This window comes from Dendrobates tinctorius, unplaced genomic scaffold (assembly GCF_039654945.1).
Source record: "Dendrobates tinctorius isolate UK_male_01 unplaced genomic scaffold, ASM3965494v1 ptg000145l, whole genome shotgun sequence".
Lineage (NCBI taxonomy): Eukaryota > Metazoa > Chordata > Amphibia > Anura > Dendrobatidae > Dendrobates > Dendrobates tinctorius.
This window is the reverse complement of record NW_027361812.1, coordinates 11,211,043-11,236,007: the sequence shown is the minus strand read 5'-3', so window position 1 is coordinate 11,236,007 and position 24,965 is coordinate 11,211,043. Positions and strand designations below refer to the sequence as shown.

Here is a 24,965-nt window from a genome sequence, read left to right as displayed (position 1 = left end):
TATAAATAGCCAAAGATATTCACTGTAGTACCAGGCACCGCCACAATTATGGCACATGTGTAAATTGATTTGTATTAAATGTTTTGGATTTTATTTTTTAACCACCTTGTTGTTTCTTATTTGTACACAGCTGTAGAAACACAAAGTACCAGCTCAGAGGAGATGGTGCCAAGTTCTCCTTCACCTCCCCCACCTCCACGTGTTTACAAGCCTTGTTTCGTGTGCAATGATAAGTCTTCTGGATATCACTACGGGGTTAGCTCCTGCGAAGGATGCAAGGTAAGAGACCATAGTCCATGATGTGCATGGTTCTCCAATCATCAGCCATGTGTGGAAGTAACCCTTAAGCCCATAGATACTGTTTGTTATGAAAGAACCCACATTTAATTTATGAGTGACCATCAGAAATTTCAGTCATTAGTCATTTTATATTGTTCCTCAGACTACCAGATTGTAATGGTTAATTTCTACACTGCACATCGAGAAAGATAAAGCACTTGTAAAACTGAGGTAGCCTCTGTTAGGAGGTTTGCTTCAAGTGGACACCTTTGTACTTCTGAGCTGAGTAGAGTCACACAGAGTTCCTACTACTCCTCTATAAGGAATACTGAGGTAGTGATAGAGTATGCATGATGTCTAAAGGTCCCCATACATGTTAGACTAGTGTCCAAAATATGCTGATACCGATAGGCTTGACCTATAATCTATTGTGTAAAGAGGCTTCCTAACCCTCCAATATTTGGAAGATAAAGAGCCAACATTTCTGATATCGGACTGCCGATCCTTTTGTTCTCTAAGAGATAAGTTACTTTTTGAGATGTTTGACAGTGGCTCTACTATAGAGAACACAGGATTACTCAGCAGAGTCCCTGTGTATGGAAAAGACGATCTAGATAGCTGCCGGCTAAACAATCGGCAGAACCTTTGTTGTGTATGGGACGTAGATAGATATAACACATAGACATGTGTAGAACATAGAATGTTCATGTTTGTGAAGCTCCTGGCTGGAATTTAAGCAAAGGTTTCAGTGTTATTATTGGGCAAAAACATTCATTAATGTTCTATATGAATGCAAAATAGAGTTAATCAAGCATCAATTTCATCAGATTGATATACTTCCAGTCTCTTTAAACTGTGCATACAAATGCCAGTTTCAGAAGGACCAACTATCTTCTGTATATGGCAACCTCCTGACTACTCTGTTCAATCCTTTTGTTCCATTAAGAGATAAGACTCCACTGGTGGAGTCTGGCAGTAGATTATTTATTCTCTTCTCACTATTCAGAATACATGCATGCTTGGCCAAGCCAACCTTGCATGTGTTTAGTAGGATTAGGAGACATAAGATGGGTACCTTATGTGTATGGCCATTTTATCCAGAGGAGAACTTGAAGAACCAAAAAGAACATTATGGAAATATATTATGCAAATATTTGCCAAGGGATTACTCCAGCTGTAGTCAAATGCAACTTATAACATCAAAACAAGAATAGAATTGGTTGAACTTGTCTTGAGTCCATTGGATTCTCTAAATTTAACCCATAAATGTTAGCTTGCTGTTGGCCACCGATGATTCAGTCGATCATTCAAAAAGAAGTTTTCTCTCCCAACTCTTCCATCCACAAGAGTACTCGCTATGCCAAGTGTTCCTGTCTTCTCTATGAGAGCCACTGCCAGACATCTACGCAGTCCAAAATCAAATTTGTCGGATTCTAATCCCATCATCTAATGGGGCCATGTGTATTGGGGAGTTGGCAAAGATAGCTGACTTGCAAATGAGGTCTTAACCTAAGATGTATCGCCCTCCTCTGACAGATTAAGTTGGGAATTAGAAGGATGAGGTTTGTTAAATTACAGTGTCCAGTCCTTTTTCTCATTAGAGATAGGCCAATGCCAGAGGTGGCTGACAGCAACTTACTCTGACAAACATGTATGTTTGTGGGGACATCAGGTGTCTAAGGTGTGGCAAATTATAAGTTTGATAATGGCAATTTTCATCATGTCAAGGTAGCGAGTAGACCTTGGTTTTTCTTGAAGTAATTTCTGACACTTTTATCTGACTAACTCTGTTTCATCCCTCTCTTCCTTTGTCATTGTCTCAGTATCTCCATCTGTTAGAGTTTTGCTTTCCCCTGGCTCATTTGTCTCCCTCTCCCCATGCCATCACGCATTCATCATCTGTGTCTATTTAGAATAATCAATGATTTCAGCTCAGTATTTGCTCCATTCCCTGCACCACAGAGGGTGGTACGTGTTCAAACAGTTCTGCTGGAAAAGGGGGCTGCTTCATATTTAGAAAGGAAACATTCCACTATTTTTTCAGAACATTTTTTTCTTGTGATCAATAGTGAGCGATGTCCCGCTTTGTTTTCATAGTTCCTAACCTCCTCTGCAATGATCTTGTAGTTCATTCTTTTGTAATTTAGTGTCAAATGTGCGCAGTATCTCATTCCATTGGTCGCTATCTCTACCCTTGTGTCCTTGCAGCTAACTGTATCAGTCTCCCACACACTTGTTCTTATATAAATCACTCCCGTCTCATTATGCTCTTTTCTTCACTCCTTTTGTCTTTACACTCACCCCATTCGTTCACCTCACATCCTTCCCTCTGTCTGGCAGGGGTTCTTCCGTCGCAGCATACAGAAGAACATGGTGTACACTTGTCATCGTGATAAGAACTGCCAGATCAATAAGGTGACACGAAATCGCTGCCAATTTTGCCGACTACAAAAATGCTTTCAGGTCGGGATGTCGAAAGAAGGTGAGTTATTATAAAATGTTCAATAGTATGCAGGGTGTAAAAAGAAAACTGGTAATTCCATTAGAAGAGGGTTACGGCTTTCACACCCGGGTCTGACACAGTTAATGCTATGTTTTCTGCATTCCTTATAATCCCAGCACCTCATTTTGTCCCTCGGGTGCTCATCTAAATAGATTCTTTACCCAGACAGGCTCCTCGATTCTGAATTCCTGAAGGGTAAACATATACTCAAGTAACAGGCGATCCCAACTCCCATCATCAAAGTGTGAAAGCCTTTATTCCGTAATTCCATAGGGGAAAGATTAAAAGAAAACGGCGCAATCTCAGCCTATTTAGCAGGTCCTGTTTATTGACATAGACATTGCATGAAGTGGACTCCATTGTGTAGGTCATGTCAAGTCTTCTCCAGATTTATTTCCTTTGAATTGACATTTTATACAATCTGTTTGAGCTATCTGATGCGAGACCCGTGGCATTGACCTGATATTTGTCATATATTATTGTTACATCTATTATTCATTTCATTATATTTTACTTTATTATTTTTTTTATTCACAGTGGGGGTTTTTTTAGACGGTAAGTGTTAAAATCCAAGTGCATAATAAAAGTGATGAGATTATTACAATTTGCAATTTTTCTGGATTTTATTTTATTACTGTACTTTTTATTATGTCCTCTAGTGATGCTTAGAGGTATAACTGATAGTGTGACTTATTTTTCTGGATTTTAATTTATTTTTGTGCTTTTTATTATGTCCTATAGGGATGCTTAGATATAATTGGTAGTGTGACATATGACCCATTTATACAGGCCAATCCAGTTCTTTAGGTGACTGCAGAATGGCTATATAAATACTGATCGGTGGTCATTTATTGGCCTGTTTACGTAGGTTGACGAAACACTGATAGGGACAGAGCAATCGCTGTCCCCTTTACAGTATCATGTTATTGGCAGCACATTTATTTATTGTGCTTTCCTTATATAGCGACATCCTATTCCGCAGGGCTTTACATACAGTGAGTATGGAAAGTATTCAGACCCCGTGACATTTTTCACACTTTGTTTCATTGCAGCCATTTGGTAAATTCAAAAAAGTCCTTTTTTTCTCATTAATGAACACTCTGCACCCCATCTTGACTGAAAAAAGCCAGAAATGTCGAAATTTTTGCAAATGTATTAAAAAAGAAAAACTGAAATATCACATGGTTATAAGTATTCAGACCCTTTGCCCAGACACTCATATTTAAGTCACATGCTGTCCATTTCCTTCTGATCCTCTGTGAGATGGTTCTACTCCTTCATTGGAGTCCAGCTGTATTTGATTAAACTGATAGGACTTGATTTGTAAAGGCACACACCTGTCTATATAAGACCTCACAGCTCACAGTGCATGTCAGACCAAATGAGAATCATGAGGTCAAAGGAACTGGCCAAGGAGCTCAGAGACAGAATTGTGGCAAGGCACAGATCTGGCCAAGGTTTGCAATGAATTTCTGCAGTAATCAAGGTTCATAATTGCAGAGTACCCTCCATAATCCTTAGAAGTTTGGGAACACCAGATGTCTCCTTAGAGCTGGCCATCCAGCCAAACTGAGCAATCGTGGGAGAAGAGCCTTGGTCAGAGAGGTAAAGAAGAACACCAAGATCACTGTGGCTGAGATGCAGTAGGGAGTAAGTTCCACAAAGTCAACTATCACTGCAGCCCTCCACCATTCACGCTTTTATGGCAGAGTGGCCCGACAGAAGCCTCTCCTCAGTGCCAGACATATGAAAGCCTGCATAGAATTTGCTAAAAAACACATGAAGGACTTCCAGTCTATGAGAAATAAGATTCTCTGGTCTGATGAGACGAAGATAGAACTTTTTGGTGATAATTCTAAGTGGTATGTGTGGAGAAAACCAGGCACTGCTCATCACCTGCCTAATACAATCCCAACAGTGAAACGTGGTGGCAGCATCATGCTATGGGGGTGTTTTTCAGCTGCAGGGACAGGACGACTGGTTGCCATTGAAGGAAACATGGCCAAGTACATTGATATCCTGGATGAAAATCTCTTCTAGAGTCCTCTGGACCTCAGACTTGGCCGAAGGTTCACCTTTCAACACGACAATGACCCTAACCAACAGCTAAAATAACAAAAGAGTGGCTTCAGAACAACTCTGTGACCATTCTTGACTGGCCCAGCAAGAGCCCTGACCTAAACCCAATTGAGCATCTCTGGAGAGACTTGAAAATGGATGTCCACCAACGTTCACCATCCAACCTGACGGAACTGGAGAGGATCTGCAAGGAAGAATGGCAGAGGATCTCCAAATCCAGGTGTAAAATACTTTTTGCATCATTCCCAAGAAGACTCATGGCTGTACTAGTTTAAAAGGGTGCTTCTACTCAATACTGAGCAAAGGGTCTGAATACTTAGGACCATGTGATAGTTCAGTTTTTCTTTTTTAATAAATTTGCAAAAATTTCCTACATTTCTTTTTTTTTAGTCAAGATGGGGTGCAGAGTGTACATTAATGAGAAAAAAAAATATCTTTTTTGAATTTACCAAATGGCTGCAATGAAACAAAGAGTGAAAAATTTAAAAGGGTCTGAATACTTTCCGCACCCACTGTACATTATCATTGCTGTCCCCTTTGGGTCTCACAAGCTAAACTCCCTATCTTTGAGGTGTGGAAGGAAATCGGAGAACTCAGAGGAAACTTCTTGCAGATGTTGTCCTTGGTGGGATTTGAACCCAGGACCCCAGCACTGCAACAGTGCTAACCACCGAGCCACCTTGCTGCCCATATCTCTTGTTTACACAGGTCAATTTGCTGCCGAGAACACTGATTTTATTGAGTATTTTACATGTCAGATGATTGTCAGCCTGCCGAAAGAAAAGAGTAATTGTCAGCTCAACGTGTGTAAAGGATTGCACGGCAGCTTGTGCTATCAACGTTCACCAAAACCAATAATGAGCAAGCATCTAGAAGGTTATAACATCATTTGTTATTTTATTTTTCTTCTTAATAGACATGAGATATAACACAAAAAAGTTAAATATTCCACAATTTTTACGCATTTCAGGCCAGTCAAAGGTCTGACTGGCCAGAAACGCTTTAACCTTGTGAATGCTGGCTCTCTACTCGTTTTGATCTACATTGCCACCCTTTAATAATTTATTAAAAATCAAGAATACAACATACATGGATATCAGAATCCTCAAAGACCTGCAAAAAACCAAGTCAGCTCGGTCAGGCCACGAATGGTCTGTCACGTGCTACCTATGCCAGTACCACTGGCTGTTGTGGTAAACCGATCTAATTAGGTATAACAAGCCTATATTTGTGCCAGTGTCACTGACACATTGCCAATTAGGTCCCAGTAATGTATTAGGCCATGTTCACATTGCGTTTTGGCAGTCCGTTAGATGGACTGCGTTACACCACGGCATAACATGGTTTAACGCTGTCCGTTAACGCTGCCATTGCCATCCATTGTCGTCCGCATCGCGAGGAATGCCATAAAGCGGCATGCGTTCGCGATGTGCCGTCATTCAGTGACGGAGCCTCGGACGCGGGCTGCAGCATCTGCGCTAGCGGTATAGCATAACGCATATCGCGTTATGCTATAGCGTTAACGCAACCCGTCAACGCTATGCATTGAACGGGCTGTGTTAACGCAATGTGAACCTGGCCTTAAAGGTTCATAGGAAAAAAAAGTAGAATGATCTCACCCAATTCTGGTTGTTGATTGGACCTCCGGCATATAGTTAACAAACCTCATATGGAGCTAACTGCAGACTCCTGATTATTCACTTGTATAAGTAGGCTTTTTTTTTTACGTTGCCTTGTAGATGAGATAACTGCAAACAATATTATCTAAAACTACATTTAAATAGCCAATATACAGGCCTGCACTTCTGAGAAAATAGTTTTGGGAGAATGTTGCTTTCTTAATTTATTTTCTTCTAGGAATTGACACTCTAGTGCAGCAGCTTCAATCCTAGTAGTCTACTATGAGCTCATGCTGTACCTCTGTGTGTCTGTGTGTTTATACAGAGGCACACAGGGGTTTTATTTCCTCTATATAACATCCTTACAGGGGTTGTCTCTCATTTGGTCATTGTAGAGAACATAACCTGTCAATTACAGTAATTGCATCATACTACACTTCCTTTGCAGCAGACACTCATTTTATGGTACAACCCAGAGGCGTAGCTAGGAATTCCGCTCCGGAGGGGTGGAGGTGAACAAAACTTCTAAGTGGACCCCTAACAAGGTAGCCCCGATGACAACTATGGTGGCACCCTCTAATAATGGGTATAGGGGAACCTCAGCAGATGACTAGGCTGCTATTGAAAATAAATCACTATACAAAGTCCAACACTGATATTACTGACATACAGTGACTATATAGTGGTAGATACCAGTGCAGCAGAACATATAAGAGATTACAGTACAATTACAGATCGTGACTTACAGCTGACGTTCTTTCTGATGGAGTCTTGCACTTTTCTAGTCTTTTCCACCTGGCACAGATTGACATGACAACTTCTCCAGCCAGGACTTGGCTTCAGAGATTACAGCAAAGACACATCTCCAGCACTGTCCCATCTATCCCCAACCTGCACAAACTCCTCAACCCAATGCTGAGGCGCTGCTGCTATATGTGTATCAACTACTGCCCTATATAATAATGCCCACCACTGTGCCCTTTACAAATAAAACTCCTCTTTTGTGCCCACTAGATGGTAAAACAGACCTCTAGAATATATTAATGCCCTGTGCAAGTGCCCTAGAATACAGTGCCCACATTTTGCCACTGAAAAGTAACAATGTCCCCTGTGAGCCACTTTGACCATCACAATACCCTAAGTGCCCCTATAAAAAAAGTGTCCACTCTACATTAGTAACATCCCTTGAGGCTTCCCCTGTACAGTTCTTCTATACACAGCATGATGTCCCCACAGATTCCTTATAAATAGTATGATACCCCCAAAGCCACCAATACAAAGTATGATGTCCATACAGCTCATCTCTATACGGTATGATGTCCATACAGCTCCACTATAAACAGTATGATGCCTACTACAGGATTTCCTTAGTAGTCACCACTTTGTATGATGTACCCCTTAATAGCTCTCACTCTGTATGATAGCCCCACTAGTAGTCCCAACTTTGTAGGAGTGCCCCATTTGCATCCCCCACTGTTTTGGAAGGCCCACTTAGTAGCCTCAGTGTTGTATCATATCCCTTTTAGTAGCCCCCCCACTCCGTATGAAGGCCCACCTAGTATCCCCAACACCGTACCATTGGCCCCTTTAGTAGCTCGGCACTCTTGCATGGATAAAAAGTATGGCAATTTTATTTGTCATGGAAGGAAATCCAAAACAAGGAAAAAAGGAATTCTTCTTACGCATTTTGAGCACAGTGCGTGCTCTTAATCATAGCAAACAATAAATTCCTGATGTTGTATTATATCCACACAAGAGTGTTGGGCTACTAAAAGGGCCATGATTCAGTGGAGGGTCTACTAGGTGAGGTGGGCCCTCAAACAGAGTGGGGGCTACTAACTAGGCCTCCTACAATGTAGTAGCTACTAAGGGGGCCATGATACAATGTGGGAACTACTAAAAGGGACCATAATACAGCGAGGGGGCTCCTCTTTTCTCTCTTTCTTTCCCCCAGACTTCACTTTTCTTGTTCCTGTTGGTGATGTCATCAATAGGCCCATACACCTCATTTCCCAGTGAATTGACTACTCCACCCTTCTATGTTCAAAACCACAAAAAAGAGTACAAAGATCTGTATAGAATGTCAAAAAGTACCAAATTTTATTAATATTACATCATAAAAAATGTTATTAGGACAACACATTGTTCAAAAATAACACATTATTCAAAAATAAAAAGGACATGAACAGTGGCAATGTGGTATATATAGTTCATATAGGGACTGGGTATAGACAAATCCAAATTAGATTGTCTATAAATATTGCACAAAATTTTGTCCCAGTTCTTATATGGCCACTTAAAATAGGAGACTAACCTATATAAATTTATACGTTGTTGGTGATCACTATTTATAGGTGGTCACCAACAACGCATACATTTATATAGGTTAGTCTCCTATTTTAAGTGGCCATATAAGAACTGGGACAAAATTTTGTGCAATATTTATAGACAATCTAATTTGGATTTGTCTATACCCAGTCCCTATATGAACTATATATACCACATTGCCACTGTTCATGTCCTTTTTATTTTTGAATAATGTGTTATTTTTGAACAATGTGTTGTCCTAATTAGAGTTGAGCGACTTTAGTCGGATCTGGTTTCATGAAACAAAATTCGTTTCAGATGAAACTGGTCCGACTAGGGCAAAAAAAAAGTCGGAGTTTCGTCCGAAACCCGACCCCAATGCAAGTCAGTGGGAAATAAAAGTCGACATTGAGCGGATGACATTCATCCACTCAATGCCGACTTTTATTTCCCATTGACTTGCATTGGGGTCGGGTTTCGGACGAAACTCCGACTTTTTTTTTGCCCTTGTCAGACCAGTTTCATCTGCAACAAATTTTGTTTCATGAAACCCAATCCGACTAAAGTCGCTCAACTCTAGTCCTAATAACATTTTTTATGATGTAATATTAATAAAATTTGGTACTTTTTGACATTCTATACAGGTCTTTGTACTCTTTTTTGTGGTTTTGATCAAATTGTTTTGAGTATTCCTGTGTACCTGATACAGTGATATTATAGCATTTGTTTTCTGGTTGTTTTCCACCCTTCTATGTGCCTTTTAGAAGCCACCAGGCTGTATGATCGTCCCCCTTAGTAGTCCATACGCAGTATCATTAGTAGCCCCTATGCTGTATTTTGGTCCCCAGAGTAACCCGTACTATGTGTGAGGGCCCCCTTAATAGCCCCCATGCTGTATTAAAGCCCCCTTAGTAGCCCTCACACTGTTATTATGGCTCCCTTAGTAGCCCCGAAACTGTTACCATGACCCCCTTAGTAGCCCCCCTCACTGTTATTATGGCCTCCCTAGTTGCTGCCTTACTGTTATTATTACATCCATAGTAGCCCCCTCACTGTTATTCTGGCCTCTTAGTAGCCCCCTCACTGTTATTCTGACCTCCTTATTAGCCCCCTCGCTGTTATTATGGCCTCCTTAGTAGCCCCTTCACTATTATGGAAACCTTGGTAGCTCCCACACTTATGGCACCTTTATCAGCCTCCTAACTAATTATGGCCCCCTTAGTAGCACCCACACTGTTATTGTGGCCCCCTTATTAACTCCCACAAAGCTATTATGGTCCCCTTAGTAGCCCCCCATAAACAAGCACATAACCATACAATCTTAAAATAAAAAATAAACAACATATAGTCACCTAAACCCATCGAATCCTGTAGACAGTGGCACGTCCCAGACAGTCCGATGCGGTGACAGGATTCTGGCGTCCCGTGCGTGGTGTATCGCGATGACGTCATTGCTTTGCTCTGACCTGGACCTATCGTTCTGTAGGCCGAAGGTCTAATATGACTTGCAGAATCAAGACGGAGAGCAGTAGTGCAGGTACACCATTTCTCCCTGCTCTGCCGCAGAGCTTAACTGTATCAACGTGCATAACAATTAAGGGTAGCGTAGCTCCGGGTGGGCCCCTCCAGGTCAGGGGCATGGGGCCAACCCCGTTAGCTAAACTCTTAGTAAAACCCAGTCAAGAAAACAAAAAACTCTACAATACTAATAAAAATACAGGGATGTATTGTAAAATTATTGCAAATTGCTCAACATACATGTGTGCCTAGAAAATCTCATTAAGAAAAGAAATCCCAATAATAGGCATGTAAAATAGATACAGCGCTGTATCTCAAAAATGCTGACAATATTTTCGGATAAAAAACCTAAAAAATGGAATCCAAATATATATGTATCACACCACTTGAAGTTATATTTAAAACGTCATCCAACCATAAAAAATTCCTAGGAGTAAACAAATACTGGTTGAGAAGAAGATGGCAGATTGATTGCAATCACTTGGAGATTGCCCCGGCCGGGCAGAAAATCCAAAAGCTAAAGCCAGCTATTAGCAAGCAGCTACGGTACGCGTGGTCTGTACTTGCGGCTCCGTTATGTGCGGCGTCTCCGTTCTCTAAGATGGAGAAAGCAGGACCTGGCGTGACACCAATATCACGTGTTCAGCCGCGCTCAGGCTATATAGTGCCACGTCTCCGTAATCTGTGGCGTCTCCGCTCTCTAAGATAAAGAGAGCAGGACCTGGCGTGACGCTGATGTCCCGTGTTCAACTGCGGTCCAAAGTAAAACACTGATGCTAGAGAGCGGTGCGGCACATATCTCTGTAGAAAATCGGAGATACTTACGCCGGTTAGTTGTAAAGAAGGTCCCTGTCATCTAAGTTAGCAGCTGCAGATCTGCTATTAGGTAAATAGAAGCCGGACCTAGCATACCACGGATGGTCACGTGACTAGAGCTTGCCGCTGGCTGAATAAAGTACGGGTTGCAGAAAGGACCAAAAAACATCCAACGCGTTTCGGAAAGAACGCTTTCCTTCATCCGCACATAACGGAGCCGCAAGTACAGACCACGCGTACTGTAGCTGCTTGCTAATAGCTGGCTTTAGTTTTTGGATTTTCTCTGGGACTTTCAAGGTACTTTTAGTATATAAAATTGATTTGAACTAATTATTTGACAGGAGATATTGCCACCGGCCCGGGGCAATCTCCATGTGATTGCAATCAATCTGCCATCTTCTTCTCAACCAGTATTTGTTTACTCCTAGGAATTTTTTATGGTTGGATGACGTTTTAAATATAACTTCAGGTGGTGTGATACATATATATTTGGATTCCCTTTTTTAAGGTTTTTTATCCGAAAATATTGTCAGCATTTTTGAGATACAGCGCTGTATCTATTTTACATGCCTATTATTGGGATTTCTTTTCTTAATGAGATTTTCTAAGCACACATGTATGTTGAGCAATTTGCAATAATTTTACAATACATCCCTGTATTTTTATTAGTATTGTAGAGGTTTTTGTTTTCTTGACTGGAATATTTATCATATTGGCCTCTAAGTAGCATGTTCAGAGGATTTTTCCTATAATAGCATTTGTTTTTTATGATTCTAATTAATTTACAAACCCTTTTTAAAGCTTTTTTTGGTGAGTTGTGGGTATTTTTTATATTATATTTTTATAGTTTTTTATCTGAATAAATCTACCTTAATTCTATAGTACAGTGAGGTCTTTGTGCGCGAAATTATTTTATTTTAATTTTCTTTGATTAATTTGACAAAATAGTGGTTTTTTGTCCAATTTTGCAGCACTATATACTCTGAGCGCCACTAAAAGGATTTTTTATTGACTCTTAGTAAAACCCTGCTTACAGATGTCCAGAACATAACTGTGGCAATTACTGTTGCATTAAATACGTCAACTTGGCAATATTTTGGAAATCTTTAATACTTTAGTGCAAAAGCCAGAATATCTAATGTCCCCACCCACACAGACATTATACTTTCTGGGATTTTTGATCCAGTGGGCGGTCCTAACAGTGACTGACAGCTTTATTTGTATAAGAGTGAATACAGTTATAGCTGTCAGTCACTGATAGGACCGCCCACTGGATCGAAAATCCCGGAAGAAGAAGAGATTTAAATGATTAAATCACAGGTTATACTGAGTCTTTTTCCACAAAACTACGGTATATATCAATCTTCTCAGCTTCTCCTGCTCTATAACAAGGTGCCTACAGATTAGATGACATTTTCATGGTGACAAGTTCCCTTTTTATTTGCCAGTGCCTACTTACTCAGTGGCGCTTGACAGTCATTATCCACATTGGGGTTCAGTATGTCTTTGAGACATCAAATGAAAGCCACACAAACACGGGGAGAACATTCAAACTCCTTGTAGATGTTCTCCTTGGTGGGATTTGAACCCAGTGTTGCAAGGCTACATTGCTAACCACTGAGCCACCAAGTCAGATTTAATTTTCTCTCTTCCTTAGTTCTCATCTGATTTTCAATAGAATGTTTTACTTTGTCATAATAATACCTCATAGTACATGGCTTGGAGAAATCTAACATATAATGGTGGTCATGGATCCAGTAATACTATAGTATATCTCCTGTATGTCCTCTTGATATTTTATCGTTATTGCTTGTACAGCCAAGTCTTTATCACTGCTTACTCTTTTCCTATTTTTTTTCCTGTTTCACTTTTTGTGCATCTATTATCTCTCATTTAACTCTTTTCAGTTTGGTCTTTTTGATTTTTTTTATTCAGTGAAATGTGTGTTACTTAGCCCTCGTCCTGCTCCCTGTCTCGGCTTGTGGTAAGCTCCGGCTTTTTCTCCCTATGTTCCCTCTCTCTCTCCATCTTCTCCCTGCGCAGTTTTTGTGCCCTTCTCGTGCTATAAGTGGGTTTCCGGCGCCTGGCTTCCTGTTGTTAGGGTCCCGCACACTTTATCCCGAGGTGAATAGGAAGTTCACAAGGAAATGTGTGAGGAAAGTCAGGGCACAAGGGAGTAGGGTGAGAGAGAGAGTAACGCGGGGACATGTACAGTAGTAAGGAGAGCGTCAAGTGGGCTCTGGGCCGGGAAACAAAAATTATATTTTACTATGTTTAGTATTGATCAATTAGAGAATATTAATAAGTGACTGCAAATATTATTTTACATATTCTGCCGTAGTTTAAAACGACTTACAATTTATTGCATGTACAAATATAATATATACAGGAAAGGCAGTTAATTCAGGTTTCTGCATTTACAGGATTAAAAAAGGTAATGGTGCGCATCAATCAAAGAAAATAGTACATATTGTAGTCCTTCCCTTCCTGTCTGACAACTAATTATTCTAACTATTCTGGAAGTTAGAATAAGGCCATGTTCACACGTTCAGTATTTGGTCAGTATTTTACCTCAGTATTTGTAAGCCAAAACTAGGATTGGGTGATAAATACAGAAGTGGGGACGTGTTTCTATCATACTTTTCCTCCGTTTGTTCCACTGAGGTAAAAAAACTCACCAAATATTGAACATGTGAACATGGCCTAAGGCTGGGGCTACAGAATGATTCTGGCCACGACACTTGTGGTACGACCATGCTCTCTGTGCCGCTGCTACATAGGAGCGCTAAACAACTGAATGGGGCCACATAGCGACCCATGAGGGTACTGCGGCTACGACAAGCAAGTCGTAAGAAGTACCGTCTCTTTGGATTTTTTTGTGGACTTGCTTGTCGCAGTTGCGGTACCCCTGGGTTTGTAATGTGATATTATTCAGTTTTCTGGCACTGTCATGTAGCAGTGGCCTGGAGAGAACCGTAGCCATGTTACAGGTGTAAAAAAAACTTTTACGCCTTATGAGTATTATAGGGTTTTAGAGCTTTGATTTTAATGTGAATAAAACAGTCAAGTTACAGATAATAACATGTGGTCTACCCCTTCCTGAAGAAGATGTGCGCAGAAATGAATAAAAACCACTATTAATTTGTTAAATCACATCTTGGACTGACATCTTTCCACCATCCAGCAGCACGGAGAATCTTGACAAAAACTCTTCTGATATGGATAAGTTGCAGATAAGTCGCACACAAGTTGCATGTCTCTTGTGACTCCCATGGAAATCTACGACAAGTGTGTCGTATGCGACCATCGACACATTTGGAAATATTTGCAACCCTGTGTCACAGTCGCAGGTCGTACTGCAACATCATTGGAATAATTACATCCAATGTTGGATTCTGTAGCGACAATTTCAGTGTCGTGCGACACATGGCGCCATGAAGCCCCGACCCTTCAGTTTTTTTATTACTAGTTTTTAAACATAGAACCCTGAGAATATTCTTACATGGCCCTACAGGACCGATATCAGTAAATAAATGACACCACACACTTTAATAATGGAAGAAAAGTGGCCGTGAGTTTATTTTGGGTCAATAATAAATAAATAACCAAACCGTTAAATAAATAATTCCATAAAATTATCCAATATTACCATACCAGAGAAACAATCCGCCCCTTAACGGGCGATTTTCCCACAATAAAACATCAGGACAGATAATCTGAAAATTAGGGAGGGAGGGAGGGGCAATCTTCTTTCTTCAGGAAAATGTTGTCTGAGGTAAAAACTGCCAGTGCAGGGCTTTTTATAAACACAGAAAAACCGCCAAATTTCTCCAGCCAATCCTGGCCCGTTAAAACGTCGCCAAGGAAACCAGTCAGAAACCAGATATGCCCTTCTCCACAAACCATACTGAGGGCGCCCAGCCCACTTTTAACCCATTTTTTATTTTTTATTAAAATTAAAACAATAAATATTATTACGGCCCGTAAGGCCATGGGACCCCCCCTTTATGTATTCCTTTATTGCGGGGGGGGGGGGGGGGCTGACATTCTTTCACATGATTCTATTCATATATTTGACTATAGATTTATTTCCATTAATAGAGGTGGACCAGTCTATAAAAATATCAGATTTTGACAATTTTTCCATCACTGATGATGAAGCTGGATAGTTATTTTGCCACTTTTATTCTAGGTTAGTTGAAGTGAACACGTGATATGTTGAAATTGTGCAATCTTGGTCACACCGCTCGCCCAGTAGATTCGCCTACGTAGAAGATATATTGCCCAATTTGAGGACATCTCGTCATTTATTTTGCTAGTTTTCTACAGATGCCGAGTACCCCTTTACTATATCCTACCATTCATACTCCCAATGTCTTAACATGACGGCCCAGATTTAAGTGTTCTGACTGAAAGGTTACTGACCTTTCTACAGTAATAGAGCGCTGGCCTCCAATATTCTATCTAATGTGATTTACTAACTTGTCTTAGCCTCAGTGAAAACAAATGCTTAGTTTGTCTTGCCTCTCGGTAATGTATACAGATGTTGGTTTTTAGTAAGATATATGACAGTAAAAATGAAGAAGAGGCAAGGGATTTAAAAGGAGCGAGAGGTCATCCATCTCTGTCCCCCGTAGTGCTTCAAACTTACCACCTGCAGGCAGGGACAGAGGTCACATTACAGGGTTAAAGTTCAGGTCGGGAGGTATTTTGTAAGGGAACTCAGACAGCAGACACAAGATTAGGAGACTTTTCCCATATCGGCTAGTCACTCCCATGACCAGAGATTAATTGTGATGATCCTTTAAAAAGGACTTCAGCTATTACTGATGTTGTCAGCTACCGCAGTGTCCTGATAATACACTTTTATATAAATTGATAAACTATAAATAATAATAATAATAAAGAGTATTACTGAGGTCAGACACTGATGTTGGAGGAGCGGTCCTAGTTTGCAATCTCCATTCTAGTTCATCCCAAAGATGCCTGATGGGGTTGAGGACAAGGCTCAGTGTAGGACAGTCAAGTTCTTCCATTCCAAACTACCTAACCATATCTTTATGGACCTTACTTTATGCACTGGGGCGCAGTCATTCTGGAACAGAAAAGGGTCTTCGCCAAACTGTTCCCACAAAGTGGAAGCTACAATTATCCAAAATGTCTTACATACTGAAAAATTACGATTTCCCTTCAATTTAACTAAAGGGCTAAGACCGAGCCCTGAAAACAAACCCATAGTACTATCCATCCTGCACCAAACATTACATATGTCACAATGCAGTCAGGTGGGAAATGTTCTCCTGGCATTCACCAAACTCAGACTTGTCCACCAGATGTCAGATAGAGAAGTGTGATACATCACTCTACAGAACACATTTCCACTGCTTCAGATGCCAGTGGCATTGGGATTTACAACACTCTGACACTTGACATTGTGCTTGGTGATGTAAGGCTTACATGCAGCTGCTCAGCCATGAAAATCTGTGTCATGAAGCTTCTGGAGCACAGTTTTTGTGCTAATATTAATGTCATAGGAGGTTTGGAGCCTTAAGTTATAGAGTCATCAGTGTTAGTGACTTTTCTGTGACTTTACTTGGTTTCTTCTTCATGGCTGGAGTTTTGCACTTTCACTTTTCACTGATATCACTCATAGTTGAACGGTGAATATTTAGGAAGAAAGAAGAGTCCCGAACTGACTTGTCAGATCGGTCCCATTACAGGACAGCGCTGCTATCAGTGATCTCTTGACAACAACTCATTCCTCACAAGTATTATTAAGGGTCGGTGGCATGGCTCAGGGCCAGACATTATACAACTGTGGTAATGGGACTGAACAAAAAACCTGAATTCCTTGATTAAGATGTGTGTCCCAATACTTTTGTCCATACAGTGAATATCACTGGATCTGCTCTGGTACTTATGAAAAAGTTTTTTGTTGTCATATTTTTTTGCAGTCTGTCCAGTATTATATATATACTCATTTATCTAATTAACCTCTTTACAATTGATAGTAATATGACCAACCAAAGACAAACATTTGCACAGGACTGTATAGAGACTTGCAATCTATAGATTGTTCAAAGACATGAAAAAGAGACACGAGTTCTTCCATATATTCTTATCAATGGTCTATTATGTTTTCTACAGCTGTGCGAAATGACAGGAACAAGAAAAAGAAAGAAGTAAAAGAAGAGGTGGTGGTACCAGACAACTACGAGATGCCTCCCGAGATGGAAGAACTTATCCAGAAAGTCAGCAAAGCTCATCAGGAAACCTTCCCTTCTCTCTGCCAGCTTGGCAAATACACTACGGTAAGAGATGGAGGAAGATGTGAGATACTGAAGTGCTTCAAGGGAACCTATCAAACCACAGGTAGCATCAATCAGTGACCATCTAAAGGATTGCAGCCAGGTATATTTTATTCTGGCATTTGAGAGAAAATATACTTTAGAGATCCAGCCAGAGATCGTAGCCGCAGACCAGTCTAGTCCAAATCTGTTTCCATCACTGCTGTAGGTATTTAACAGGTCTCTCCCAATGTAGACTCGAGCCAGAGACTTGTGAGTCACCTATAGTGGTGCTGGGAAGAGCTGGCCAGGGGTAGAGCCAGACTAGACTAAAGACCAGACCAGGCATTGGATCTCTGTATTTTGGCTGTAGAGGTGACATCTTGGCTATAACACGGATCACCGCTACAGCCACTGACAAATTAACTACACTGGGCTCTTGCCTTCCACATACTGGGGTCACTGCCCTCCACACACTGGGTCACTGCCCTACCCACTCTGGGCCCCTGCCCTTCCCACTCTGGGCCCCTGCCCTTCCCACACTGAGCCCCTGCCCTCCCCACACTGAGCCCCTGCCCTCCCCACACTGAGCCCCTGCCCTCCCCACACTGGTCCGCTGCCCTCCCCACACTGGGCCGCTGCCCTCCCCACACTGGGCCGCTGCCCTCCCCACACTGGGCCACAGCCCTCCCCACACTGAGAGAATGCCCTCCCCACACTGGGCCACTGCCTTTCCCACACTGAGCCCCTGCCCTCCCAACACTGTGAGAATGCCCTCCCCACACTGGACCTCTGCCCTCCCCACACTCGGCCCCTGCCCTCCCCACACTGGGCCCCTGCCTCCCCACACTGGGCCACTGCCCTCCCCACACTGGGCCCCTGCCTCCCCACACTCGGCCCCTGCCTCCCCACACTGAGTCACTGCCAACCCCACACTGAATTACTGCCCTCCCCACACTGGATTACTGCCTTCCCCACACTGGGCCACTGCCCTCCCCACACTGGGCCCCTGCCCTTCCCACACTGGGCCCCTGCCCTCCCCACACTGGGGCCCTGCCCTCCCCACACTGGGGCCCTGCCCTTCCCACACTGGGCCACTGCCCTCCCCACACTGGGGCCCTGCCCTTCCCACACTGGGCCACTGCCCTCCCCACACTGGGCCCCTGCCCTTCCCACACTGGGCCACTGCCCTCCCCACACTGGGCCCCTGCCCTTCCCACACTGGGCCACTGCCCTCCCCACACTGGGGCCCTGCCCTTCCCACACTGGGCCACTGCCCTCCCCACACTGGGCCACTGCCCTCCCCACACTGGGCCACTGCCCTCCCCACACTGGGGCCCTGCCCTTCCCACACTGGGCCACTGCCCTCCCCACACTGGGCCACTGCCCTCCCCACACTGGGCCACTGCCCTCCCCACACTGGGGCCCTGCCCTTCCCACACTGGGCCACTGCCCTCCCCACACTGGGCCCCTGCCCTCCCCACACTGGGCCCCTGCCCTTCCTACACTGGGCCACTGCCCTTCCCACACTGGGCCCCTGCCCTTCCCACACTGGGCCCCTGCCCTTCCCACACTGGGCCACTGCCCTCCCCACACTGGGGCCCTGCCCTTCCCACACTGGGCCCCTGCCCTTCCCACACTGGGCCACTGCCCTCCCCACACTGGGGCCCTGCCTTTCCCACACTGGGCCACTGCCCTCCCCACAGTGGACCACCTCCTCGCTCAACTCTGCTAATTTTTTAAAAAGTCTGAACTGCACAAATAGTTTGCAACTTTACAGCAGATTACTGATGTGAAACTGTTTGATAAGTCGGGGCCTATGTTCTCTTATTTTGGTTGGTCCGTTTTGGTAACAGTCTTATATTTTTTTGCAGAATTCCAGCGCTGACCAAAGAGTGCAACTAGATCTTGGCCTATGGGATAAATTCAGTGAACTTGCCACCAAATGCATCATCAAGATAGTGGAGTTTGCCAAACGCTTGCCCGGCTTTACCACCTTGACCATCGCCGACCAAATAACCTTATTGAAAGCCGCTTGCCTTGACATCCTGGTGAGTAATGCTGTTGAACATGACATACTTATTACTGCTGCCCTACTGCAAAAATAGTTTGAAGTTTCCATTCCTGTAGTGACTGCTTAACCTGCATCGCTTGTCACACAGTATATCACTTCCTGCCCAAGCATTCACACCACTGAGGCTCACCACACAGCATCAGATGATTGGCATGGCACAGATACAGACACCGCCACAGCACTGGTCTCAGTCATTTTCTTGACTGCGAGTTTTATTAGACTTTTTGTATTCGCTATGAGTGTATAATTGCTGAATCGGCATGAGAAAGTCCATAGAATCTGCAAATCCATGACTCATGTCCATGCATAAAAAAATAAATAAAGTTACGCATCTAGTTTATTGTTGGAGTGTTCATAGTACAGTTTTACTTTCAGATCTTTTATGTATGAGATGTAATCACTGAGCAAACATTACATGGTCTTATGTGACATCACTGAAATTCTGGGAATTTCTGCACGTCTTAAAATATAAAAAACCTCTTTGCCTTCAAAAAATTATTTTATATATCTGACCCCCGACATCTCACTATTCAAGACCGTCTCTTCCTTATATAACTGCCCCACTCCTACGTTACAAGCATGTTCCATAATACATAGCCAAAAAATATTTTTTTTTTTCTCAATTCTTCCAGATGCTGCGAATTTGCACGCGATACACTCCCGAACAAGACACCATGACTTTTTCAGATGGTTTGACCTTGAACCGGACTCAGATGCACAATGCCGGTTTTGGTCCTCTCACAGACTTGGTTTTTGCCTTTGCCGGTCAGTTGCTCCCGTTGGAAATGGATGACACAGAAACAGGACTCTTGAGCGCCATCTGCCTAATCTGTGGAGGTATTACTCAAACATTGAGAGTTTTTTTTTTTTGTAATCTAATTTATAAGATAGTGGCCTGGAGACTTTTCGGTTCACTTCCTATGACTATCAAAGCCTGAAGGGGTTAAAAAAAAGTGATACAAAACGTAACATGTGCACGCAAGTCGTTTTAACATTAATTCTCTTTGGCTCTTATTCGTAGTTCTTTTTCAGGTGGGTTCCAAGAATCTGCCTCAAAAAGACGTCCTGTACACATACCATCTGACATTTTCCTTTTCCTTGTGCCACCTTTTGGGGTGTTGGCTTACTTGACACCAATATTTTGCTCTAACATTTTGGAGCAGTTTTGTTCATTTAAGACTCCTATAGGCCACTTTAATTTTTTTCTAGAAATCTGGTACACAACATTTACACCAATGGTTTAGAGACCCCCATACACATTACATACAAGTCAGCAAAACTCACAGATTTCTGTGGAATTGCCTCACCATTATTGGGCTTTGCTTGTATAGCGCTATCATGATCCGCAGCGCTGTACAGACATTATCATCACTGTCCCCAATGGGGCTCACAATCAGTATGTCTTTGGATTGTGGGAGGAAACCGGAGAAAACCCAAGCAAACACGGGGAGAACTGACAAACTCCTTGCAGATGTTGTCCTTGGTGGGATTTGAACCCAGGACCCCAGTGCTGAAAAGCAACAGTACTAACCACTGAGCCACCGTGCTGCCCTTCTAATGTGTATAGGGGGACCTACCGACGCTTCCCCGACAGATGATGTCGGGGTAGAGAAGGGTTCGGCCGGTTGATTTTAAATGGTCACTCTTTTTGTGTGACACTGAGCTAAGCCGCTGCCAGAGTTCTTTCTCTGATATTGAACACAGGAGCGCTCAGTCAAGTGTTCCTGGGAATGGTGGAATTAGTAGAGCGCATCAGCCGATTGATCAGCCATCTGATGTGTATAGCTAGCTCTACATGATGAAATGCCATCTCTCTAACAGGATGTGACTCTTCCATAGCCTAGAAGATGCCCTGTGGTTTGGGTTATTCACATGCTTATTAGGCTATATAGCATATTAATGTATCCACTTATCATGCGAAATGCCCAGTCAATATGCTAATCATGCTCCATGTATTCATGCTCAACTAAAAAGGAAAAGAAACTGATAGGGCTACTTTCTGTAATGTTTTTACAATACCATGGTATTAAGTCTTGCATACGCATTGCTCACCATAGATCGGATGGACTTGGAAGAGCCAGAAAAGGTAGAAAAGCTCCAGGAGCCATTACTGGAAGCCCTTAAATTTTACGCTCGAAGACGAAGACCCAACAAGCCATACATGTTCCCTCGCATGCTTATGAAGATCACAGATTTGAGAGGAATCAGCACCAAAGGTAATAAAATAATTCTCTGATAATACCATGTACTATGTATAACCATTTCTAATTCCCTAGGTGACAGCCAGACGCCATATCGTTATTGGATATGATTATCTTATTATAACAATTGCAGAAATGACATGTCTGTTTTAGTAAAAATAAAGATTCCCCACAATTTAACTCTTCTAGAGCCTCATTTCTTCTAACTCCTCATTGTACCATTAGTCTATTATTCCGTAGGGCGTACCTACATATTCAGACACTGTCCATTCAGTGCATGCCTGTGTCAGGTAATGCTTGGTCACACCCCTTTGACATAGTGGTGGTGGTGGTGGTGGTAACACCCAGTTGTCAATTTATTCCTAAATTTCAACAGGAGTGGCACAATGTAGAGTGTTTTAAAAAAAGGAGGAGGCTGTAGTATTGTTATTTCATGGAGAATAAGGCTATATTCTCATGTTCTTTGCAACTAAATCCACTAGTAAAACCAAGGAAATGAGCTGGAGCATAAGTTGGCATAAATGCATCGTATAAAAGAATGCTCACATTGTGGCCATTTAACAGGCAAAACCTAAGATAGAAACAAAATGAACATATACATTGCTGTAAGTAAATAGTAATAGTACATCGAAGTAACAGAGGGCACTGAATAAACAATGTTTTTCATAAAAAAAGTGTAAAGGCCATTCCACCCTGACAAGGTGTACTTCAATCGGGATGGTCCTATCCTCTAGTATTAAAACCTCACCTAGTGACAGACGACCTCAATGTAGATGGGGACAGGGCAGGACCAGGGTCTGACTGGCCAGCCACCTGGCCATGAGAAGTTATATAAATGAAGTGCCAAGCTCAAAAAAAGGAGCCATGCCCCTGTTTGTACAAAGTACAAAAAAACAACAGCAAAACTAAAGAAATGAGCTGGAGCATATGTTGGTATACATGCAACTTTTAAGAGCATGTTTATACTGTGGCCATTTAACAGACAAAACAAAAGATTGAAACAAAATGAGCTTATACCGGGCAGTAGGTACCGTATATACTTATGTATAAGCCGAGATTTTCAGCACATTTTTTGTGCTGAAAACGCCCAAAAGCCCCCCCCCCCCCTCGGCTGGGGGGGGGGGGACGGAGGAGCCATGCATACAACTGGGGGAGGTCGGAGGAGACATGCATATAGCAGGGGGAGCCACACATACCAGGACAGGGAAGAGGTGACAATGCATACCCGGCTTATACTCGAGTCAATAAGCTTACCCAGTTTTCCGTGGCAAAATTAGGTGCCTCGGCTTATACTCGGGTCGGCTTATACTCGAGTATATACGGTAATTAGTAATCGTACATGTAAATAACATAGGGTACTTAGCAAACACTGTTTTTGATCAAAAAAGTGTAAAGGCCATTCCACCGCAACAATGTGTACCCAATCTGAATGGTCCTATCCTCTAGTATTAAAAATCTGCAAGTAACACAAGCAGATTTCGATACAAATGTAGCTGCTGATTTCTCACTCCTCCATTTGCAAGAATTGAAGAGGATGAAAGCCGCGATGAGCTGTAGAAGTATACGGCACTCCTTGGTTCTAGGATAAGATACTCAAGTGACATTCCAATCTATATACTAGCAAGTGAAAGACTCTGCACTCAAAATTACAGTGAATGAGACAATTTTTCTTTTTAATAGCAATCCAAGTAATTAACGTTTTGGTCCTAATAATTGGGCCTTCATCAGAACTGATAGCTGTGCAATATATTCACCAAGTCTGAAAAGTACAGTGCTGAAGGAGATGCGACCTCCGCAATGAAACTCTGCATAATGATGCGCATACTGCAGATTGGAAATTTGCACCGTGCTTTCACTTTCATACTGATTTTTTCCATAAAGTGTGACTGGGATTTTGAAAAACCCATTTGCTTGTATTGTCCCATAAATTACTGTGTATATGCAATGACAAATCTGCACCAGAGATCCGTGATGAATCCGAAACAAGTGAACTTGGCCTAAGAGTATTTACTAAAGCATACTTGCGAGGAAATCTGATCTTTGTCAAATATTAAAATGTAAAAGTGACTTGTACGATTAGCGCTACTCATTCATTAGCTAACATAATTGTTTCATTGTCCTTACTACAGGTGCAGAGCGGGCAATCACGTTGAAAATGGAGATCCCAGGACCTATGCCTCCACTGATTCGTGAGATGCTGGAAAATCCAGAAGCCTTTGAGGATGGCGCTGAAACCCCTAAACCCAGTGAACCTTCTTCCAGTGAAAGCAGCGAAGGCAGCCCTACAGAGGAAGATAGCAGTGGTTCCAAGACTCCTTAGCCATCCAAGCACATAAGGGGAGGAACGTTCTTCCTCTTGGACTTCTCCAAAGAGCCGAGATGGCTTCACTCCCTGATATATGAGGCATTCTGGGGTCAGCCATAAGCATGGCTATAAGCCTTGTGTCGTGCTCAATTCTGCTCTTATTTACTGATGCAACAAAGCCTTACTCTCTGAGAGGACTGGAATGGGACTTCATAAACAGCAATACAACACCCAAGGGGCAACGTCATAGAAATAACTTAAATATGGGCACAGCAATGTAACCCCCATAATAAGCAATATGTGCAGGAGCTTTTGATGCCCCAACTTGAACTGGATTATTTTAAGGAGCCCTCTCCACTCAGTATTTTGCCAAAGATTTTAATGACCAATTATCCTCTGCTAAAGGGACTATGAGACAGGACGCTCAGCTGAAGAGATCAGCGGTGTCAGCACAATAACTTTCCTTGAAGTGTCAGAAGCACATTGGTCTGCGTTTGTACATATGCATATACATATATATACAAGCACACATATTTACATATATGTATGTGCGTCATTAAATATATTTGCTATTGCGATGTTTTTATGCTTTTATTTTTTTCATCGGCTGAACGAGGTCATATGACTACAAATAAAGCCTGTTATACTTTACAATGACATTGCTGGTGTGGACCGACGTGTAACTTTCATTTCAGTATATGTGGGATCTATCAGGGGTGTCACTATAGGGAATGCAGGTTTTGCCGTTGCGCATGGGCCCTGGAGCCCAGAGGGGTTCCAAAATGTCCCTACAGCTCACATAAAAAGACCAGTTTTACTAAAGAATAATTGTGGGCCCTGCTGAAGATTCAGCTTACGCCACAGGCATTTATGTTCATGCCATAAATGAAATGACACATCTGAAGGGTGCATTGTGTTGAATTAGGGCAGGGTCGCATGAGCATAGGTTCTCTCATCCATGAGAATTTGATTGATTA

The 24,965-nt window shown here is 42.4% G+C and overlaps 1 protein-coding gene across 7 annotated transcripts in view; it reads left to right on the top strand.

Annotated features, from left to right (window-relative positions):
- RARG (retinoic acid receptor gamma) overlaps positions 1-24,647 on the top strand; it is a 243,148-nt gene extending 218,501 nt beyond the window's left edge. For 5 of the 7 annotated variants that reach the window (XM_073546182.1, XM_073546183.1, XM_073546189.1 and 2 more), the window contains 8 exons: positions 131-279; positions 2,620-2,761; positions 3,320-3,337; positions 17,269-17,432; positions 19,283-19,459; positions 20,115-20,319; positions 21,540-21,698; positions 23,813-24,647. In XM_073546182.1, the coding sequence (XP_073402283.1) occupies positions 131-279; positions 2,620-2,761; positions 3,320-3,337; positions 17,269-17,432; positions 19,283-19,459; positions 20,115-20,319; positions 21,540-21,698; positions 23,813-24,003 (1,205 nt within the window). In that variant the 3' untranslated portion in view covers positions 24,004-24,647. The remainder of the gene's footprint in view (positions 1-130; positions 280-2,619; positions 2,762-3,319; positions 3,338-17,268; positions 17,433-19,282; positions 19,460-20,114; positions 20,320-21,539; positions 21,699-23,812) is intronic. The other 2 variants (XM_073546184.1, XM_073546186.1) reach the window with 1 other exon arrangement.
- Positions 24,648-24,965: the final 318 nt, after the last annotated feature.